We start from the raw sequence: 7,384 nt of genomic DNA, 5'->3' as shown, positions 1-7,384 counted from the left end.
TTTATTTTGTGTGTGTGTGGCCAGCTCAGCCCACCAGGGGGTGGGGCTGGCTGGCATGTGGTGCTGGGGATTGAACCGCGGTCCCTGTGCTTTGTTTTGCTTAGCTTGTTCTAAGTAGGTGCCTTAGACCACTGAGCCATCTCACCAGCCCTACAAGGTGGTCTTGAACTGACTATGTAGCTCAGGCTGTCGTCAAACTTACAGTGATCCTCCTGTCTCAGCATCCTGGGTGCTGGGATCACGGTGTACACCACCAGGACTTGCATGAGCTAAAAAGAATGGCTGGGCTACATTTTATTATTTATTTATTTGTATTTTGTGGCACAGAGGACTGAATTTAGGGCCTACATACTGACCTACATTACTAGCCCTTAAAAAAAATTGTTTTTCAAATTATGATATAGGATCTTACTAAATCACACAGTTGCTCAGACAGGGCTCAAAGTCATGATCTTCCTACCTTAGCCTTCCAAAGTAGTGGGGTTACAGTCATGTCCAGCTTTTTAAAAAATTTTACTTACTTACTTATGGTCCTGCTGTGCCTTTGCACTTACTTAGCTTGGGTTCAATATCAGTTGACATACAAAAGATAGCCAAAAAAAATCCGAAGAGCAACTTTTAGATTTAGGCAGTTATACTTACGAGACAGTAAAGAGATAGGTAGACCCTTGTTCCCCACACTAAAAAGAGCCACATTGAAATAAGGGCTGTAGGGGCTGGGGAGATGACTCAGTGGAATAAATGCTTCCCTGGCAAGTGCAAGGGCCTGAGTTCAATCCCCAGTTCCACAAAAAAAAAAAAAAAAAAAGAAAGAAATATGCGGGGCCGCGTGGGGCCACATGAGATGAGGGATATTCTGGTGCCAGGCAGGAAATCCAGACTGTGGAGAAGCAGTTTTTTGTTTGATTTTAAGTATGTTTGTTTGGGTCAGCACTGGGGAAGCTAAGTACATACTGTACCAAAGCTAAGTGGTTTTTTTTCTTTTCAGTGCTGGAGATTGAATCCAGGGCCCCTGAACTCAGCTTTTTATGTGGTTTAAGTTTTGAGACAGGGTCTTGCTAAGTTGTCTAGTCTGGGTTCAAAATGTGATCCTTCTAGGGCCGGGAATATAGCACAGTGGCATAAGCGCTTTGCAAGGTCCCAAGTTCGAGTCCCAGTACCAAAAAAAAAAAAAAGATGGGGCTGGTGAGATGGCTCAGTGGTCTAAAGCACCTACTTAGAACAAGCTAAGCTAAGCAAAGCACAGGGACCATGGTTCAATCCCCCAGCACCACATACCAGCCAGCCCCGCCCCCTGGTGGGCTGAGCTGGCGACACACACACACAAAATAAATAAATAAATAAATATTAAAAAAGAAAAACAATAAAAAATGTGATCCTCCTGTCTCAGCCACTCAAAGGCTGTGATTATAGATGTCTGCCACCCTCCTGGGCAAGAGGGGTTGAGGGGATTGAAGAAAGAATAAGGCATATTATTGAGAAAATTTTGAGCATCAACTTTAAAAACATTATTATTATTATTATTATTATTATTATTATTATTATTAGGCTTTTTTGAGACAAGGTCTCACTGTGCAGTTCAGGCTGGCCTTGAACTCACTTTGTAGCCCAGGCTGGTCTTCAACTCACAAGGATCCTCCTGCCTTAGCCTCCCGAGTGCTGGGATTACAAGCGTGATCCACCAAGCCCTGCTTCAGTTGTATTGTTTTACTTATTAGCCAAATGTGGGACAGTGTAAAAATAAAAAAGAATCACTTTTGTATGTGTGCAAGCATGATTCAGTAGGATGTTTCCATATTCTAGAGAAGCATTCTGAAATATTTGGGATGAAATGTTGTATTTAAATCTTTGTTGTTAAGGGCTGGCCAAATAGCTCAGTGGATTAAAGCGCCTGCGCAGGGGCCACTGCCGCAGTCCCCCATCCCCACCCTCCCCACACTGCAATTGAGACTGGGTGTGGTGGTGCGCCCATTATCCTAGCTCTTGGTTGGGAGGCTGTAAACATGTAGATCACTAGAGTCTGATCTAGTAGTGAGACCCTGAACACCCTGTAGACCCTTTCCTAAAAAATACAATAAATAAATAAAAAAATAATAAAATCTTTGTTGTTGCAGTATTGGGGACTGAACCCGGGGCCTGCTTGCTGAGGTACAACTCTAGTCTTTTTTGTTTTCTTGAGACAGGGTCTCACTATGTAGTTCAGGCTGGCCTTGAACTCACTATGATGCCCAGCTTCAAAGTCATGGTGATCCCCTGCCTCAGCTTCCCAAGTGCTGGGATTACAGGTGTGCACTACACCCAGCTCCCCAGTGCTTTTTGGGCTTGGTTTTCGTGTTTTTGAGACAGGGTCTCACTATGTAGTTTTGGCTGGCCTCGAACTCATAGCTGTTCTTCTGCCCCAGCTTCACAAGTGTTAGGATTATAGGTGCCCGATACCATACCTGGTTTATTGTTTTGTTTTGAAACAGGACAAGTCATTAAGTTGCTCAAGCTGAGTTTCCACTTGTGATCTTCCTGCCTCAGCCTTCCCTAAAGCTGGGCTTACAGATGTGCATCATTATACAGAGCTAAATGTTTTTAGCTGTGGCAAAATGGAGGGGTGTGTGTAACAGAAATGGTCAGCATGGCAGAGTGTTGAACACACCAACAGCCAGGGCTGGGGCATAGCTCACCAGAGAGCACTTGCCCAGCACACTCGAGGTCCTCCAAGCTCAGCGTGCAGCATGGGGCAGGGAAGGAGGGGCTATTTCAGATGTCAGCAGTGACTGTGGGAGAGACACAGAGGCTATGCTATTTTGCTTTTGCCAAGTTTGAAAATTCTCTGCATTGTTTCACAGCCGAGGTTTTAGGCTGATTTGTGTGTTTGTCCTTTCCTAGATTCAAGAAATCCATGGTGAAAAGTTTGGATTGTTATGAGGAAAAAGAGGATGAGGTGATCAAAGAGGTGAGGTAAAAGCGAGGCCTGTGATGCCCGTCCCCATGGCCCGGCCTTCTAAGCAGCCTGTCTTCCACAGATGGCAGCCCAGATCCGTGAGGTGGAGCAGAGCCGGCAGGAGGTGGTCCGATCTGTGTTAGAGGTTGGTTTCCCTCGGAGGAGCCAGAGCAGTATCCACAAGCACTGATCCCTGTTTTCCTGGGTCCAGCATTTCGACCACAGCTCTTTTAAGAACTCAAGGACTCCATTCCTCAGCCACATGGCTTGGGTTCCTGACCTGTCTGCTGGGCATGCCCAGGCAGCAGAGCTGTGGGCACGGCTGGGAGGGAGTGCCCAGGCTGGGCATTATTGCCTTATGCCATTTGGGTGTGGAGTGTGGGCATTGGCCTAGGCAGGCTCTGGAGTACCTTAGACACATTTATTTTTCCTGAATCAAACTCAGCCTCAGACAGAGCCAGATCCAGAAGAGGGCTCTTCAGCACCTGGAAGCTGGAAAGGGACCAACAGGTAAGGCTGTCAGGGACCTGCTGGTTTGGCAGCCTTGTGGCTCTTTGCCATCCTCATGGTCAGAGACCCCATCTGCCAGCCTGGCTCATTTGTCTTTCAGCCATGTAGCCTCCAGTTCTCAGCAGCCCTCATTCTTGGACCTGCCACAAGCTCCAGAACTTGACTGGATGGAGCCTGGACAACCTCTGACATTCATTGGCCACCAGGTACAAAGGACAAGCAGGTCAGAGGAGAGCCTGAGGCTGAAGTTCCAGAACAGTCCTCTCTGTGTCCCACCCATTCTTGTGACCATCCCGTGCCCCCACAGCTTTCTCCATCTGCTGCACTGCCCCTTTCCTTATTCACATTTGCATCGCCACTTGGGACTGTAACTTCCACGCTTGTTCAGCTTGATACTGGACCTCAGTAGCCCACAGGCACTGGCTAAACTCTACCAGTGTCCTGTACTCTAGCTGCTATAGATGCAGAGCCTTATCCCCTCCTTTCATTGCTCACACTGTCAGTGAGCTTATTATCTTAATGATTGTAGTAGAGGGAATTACACCCAGGGTCTTCACAGGACTACACTCTTAGCCCTTTTTAAAATTCTGAAATAGTCTATAGCCACTTAAGATGTTCAGGCTGTTTTCAGACTTATAATTCTCTGAAAGATTACAAGTGTGTGCCACCACACACAGCTGAGATTATCAATTTCTCCTCCCTTCTAAATTCAGCCTTAGGACAATTTCTATCCTCCCCTGCAATCTTGCCCTCAAAAGCCACTGCATCTGCCAGCTCACAGCAGGTATTTTCGTGTCTTCACTCTCACAGCTGTCTCCCACCCACCACTGCCTCTCCTCACCTTCTCTCAGCTCCAGCTCAAATGTCACATTTCCACCAGTGGCTTACAAGGTCATCTCTATTGTATATGAATATAGTGGAACACACAGCTTCAAATGTCATGTGACAGCAGGGTTGTTTCTGGCCCATAATGGACACACTCACCTGGAAGACTGTGAGCCTGCTAGGAGCCTGCTAGCTTCAGGCCGGGACTGTTTCAGTGACTTGTTGCTTTGCAGAGATTCAGCACCATCAGAGTAAAGTTGGTGCTATAAAGCCATTGTGTCCATCTCCTTTAAAGTCTGCTTTGTAACTAGCTGAAAGTATCCTTACCATCTCTTGGCTTTGTGTGTGGGGTACTGGGGATTGGACTCACAACCTTGTGCTTGCCAGGCAGGCACCTATGTGGCTGAGCTATATCTCCCCAGTCTTCTCTTGGCTTTCTTATGTAGGATCTCTTTTTTCCCCTATTCTCCCTACAGGATATACCTGGAGTTGGTAACATTCACTCAGGTAAGGTTCTAAGCCATGTTTTTAAAGTTGCAAGAAACAAAATGTTAGCCGGGCATGGTGGTGCATGCCTATAATCCCAGCACTGGAGAGGCTGAGACAGGATTGTTTTTGAGTTAAGTGACCATGGGCTACAAACTGAGCTAAAGGCCAGCCCGAGCTGCATAGTGAGACCCTATCTCAGACAGGAAAAAAAAAAAAGTTAACCAAGATACAGCACATGTATCTGTTAAAAGAAATTATATCTAGAATGTCAAAAGAACTCAATTTAGTTAAGAACTGGGGGTGAGCTCAGTGGTAGAGTACCCACTTGTTTGTGAAAGGGCCCTCACATCTAGACATTAATAACCCGTTTAACATAAACGTACTACACACATATCCAGCCTTTCTACTCCCATTACCCAAGAACTGCACACAAGTCCCCACACTGGAAACAGTCCAGATGTTCATCAGCAGGTTAAGATTAACAGGGTAGTAGTCAGCAACAGAGGAAAATACTGAATAAAGGAACACATCAGTCTCGACATAATTATGATCAATGGCCAGACCTCAAAACCCTAAAGAAATAGCTACATTAGGGGTTTCCTGGGACAGAAGGTGGTATTTCATTTTATGCTGGGGATCAAACCCAGTTTTATGTATGACAGAGCAACATCCCTAGCCTCAGGAGGAGGAATGTTCCTATGACATCCAAGGTTTTGTAGTAATCCCTAACCCCAGCACTAAGACTGTTGTCAAGTTCAGGGCCAGTCTTAATCCTGTCAGAACTTTTTTTTGGTTGTGTTTAGACAGGCTCTCACTCTGTAGTCCAGGCTGGCCCCAGTCCTTCAGTGCTATTAATTCACCTCAAGTGCTGAAATTATAGGCACACATCACCATTCCTGGCCTGTACTTTTTAAAATGTTTCTCCATTGGGTAAGACAACTGCCATACACCTGTAACCCCAGTTAATCCCAGGAAGCTAAGAAGACAAATTCAAGACCATCCTCAGCAACTTAAGACCCTGTCTTGAGATAAATTTTAAGCCTGAGTATAACTCTAACAAGTTGCAGAGTTCCCCTGGGTTCAAACCCAGCATGGGTCTTTTTCCAGGTGCCACACCTCCTTGGATGATGCAGGATGAGGAATACAGCTCTGGGAACCAACAAATAGGACCTTCCTATGAAGAATTTCTTAAAGAAAGTGAGTGACCTGATTTAAAAGGGCAGAAGATGCAGAGTGTCACACTTAAGACTTGCCTTATCATTGCAGAGGAGAAACAAAAACTGAAGAAACTACCCCCAGACCGAGTGGGGGCCAACTTTGATCACAGCTCCAGCACCAGTGCAGCCTGGCTGCCTTCTTTTGGCAGAGTTTGGAACAATGGGCGCCGCTGGCAGTCCAGGTATGGATCCCGGGCCAGGACCAGCGCACCTGCTCTTCAAGGTCTCACCCTTCTTGCTAACCCTTACTTTGCTTTCAGGCATCAATTTAAAACTGAAGCTGCAGCAAGGAATAAACAGAAGCCTCAGAAAGGAAAGAGCTAATCATACCCAGGTGTTCTTCCACAGCCAGCCCCTTCTCACTGATTCTCTTCCCACCAAGCCCTTTGTTATGAAACAGACACACTCGTTCATTTAATAATAAAATTTTATTTTTTCCAAATGTACACCTGGTTGAGCCTGTTTAAAAAAAAAAAAAGAATCAGAACCAGAGAGCTTTATAAAAGAGGGGGGACAATACAGCTTTAAACCACATCCCTGGCTCCTACTCACCTATTCATCATGCATCTTCACCGGCGGCAGGAGCATCTCCACCCTTGGTATTTCTGGTATAAATAACTTGAGCTCTGTGCTTTGAAACCAACTTGATAAGCCCTAGCAAGACAGGAAATAAAATATTTATATAGTAGCACTACGAGGTACTCATTAAGCTACTAGAAACTAGTTTTCTATGCCCTCCAAAATAGTATTGCTTAAACCGAGTCAGTTTTTTATTCTATTTTGTGAAGAGAGTTAAACACTGAACTCAAGGCCTTCACAGTGAGCTACATCCCCAGCCTTTTAAATTTACAGACAAGATCTTGCTACCTCGCTGAACTGCTCAAACTTGGCTCAAACTTTTGTTCCTCCCACCTCGTTTTCTATTTCTAGAGTGCTGGGATTACAAGCATGCACCAGAATACCAAGCTAATGATCATTAATAACCTTTAAACAAAGAGCCTATTAATTCTTGTGATTTAATCACAACTTTTGGGACTAGACACATAGCTCTGTGGTAGAGCACCTTCTGTGATGAGTCTTGATCTCCAGCAGTGCAGACAAGGGGGTTATACCATTCACGTTAGTGATTTATCACTCAATCTTTAGCTTAATGCATTAGTAAGTGAAAGCATCTTCCACATTTTAAAAATAATTCGGGATACATTTTTATAGCACCTACACCAATAAAATGGACACAGTCATTGTTTAGTTTGAATTTTCATACAATTAAAAAACTCAGCGGCTGGGGCTGGTGAGATGGCTCAGTAGTCTAAAACACCTACTTAGAACAAGCTTAGCAAAGCACAGGGACCTCGGTTCAATCCCCCAGCACCACATGCCAGCCATTCCCGCCCCCTGGTGGGCTGAGCTG

General features: G+C 45.3%; 1 protein-coding gene across 1 annotated transcript in view; it reads left to right on the top strand.

Moving 5' to 3' along the window:
* Ccdc84 (coiled-coil domain containing 84) overlaps positions 1 to 6,370 on the top strand; it is a 14,418-nt gene extending 8,048 nt beyond the window's left edge. Inside the window, exons 4-11 of the mRNA XM_004636431.3 lie at positions 2,878 to 2,944; positions 3,015 to 3,077; positions 3,378 to 3,442; positions 3,543 to 3,648; positions 4,744 to 4,774; positions 5,864 to 5,953; positions 6,023 to 6,155; positions 6,234 to 6,370. Of these exons, the coding sequence (XP_004636488.2) occupies positions 2,878 to 2,944; positions 3,015 to 3,077; positions 3,378 to 3,442; positions 3,543 to 3,648; positions 4,744 to 4,774; positions 5,864 to 5,953; positions 6,023 to 6,155; positions 6,234 to 6,297 (619 nt within the window). The 3' untranslated portion in view covers positions 6,298 to 6,370. The remainder of the gene's footprint in view (positions 1 to 2,877; positions 2,945 to 3,014; positions 3,078 to 3,377; positions 3,443 to 3,542; positions 3,649 to 4,743; positions 4,775 to 5,863; positions 5,954 to 6,022; positions 6,156 to 6,233) is intronic.
* Positions 6,371 to 7,384: the final 1,014 nt, after the last annotated feature.

This window comes from Octodon degus, unplaced genomic scaffold, assembly GCF_000260255.1.
Source record: "Octodon degus isolate 3935 unplaced genomic scaffold, OctDeg1.0 scaffold00080, whole genome shotgun sequence".
Lineage (NCBI taxonomy): Eukaryota > Metazoa > Chordata > Mammalia > Rodentia > Octodontidae > Octodon > Octodon degus.
Note: the sequence above shows the minus strand (reverse complement) of the source record. Positions and strands in the feature narration are given on the sequence as shown.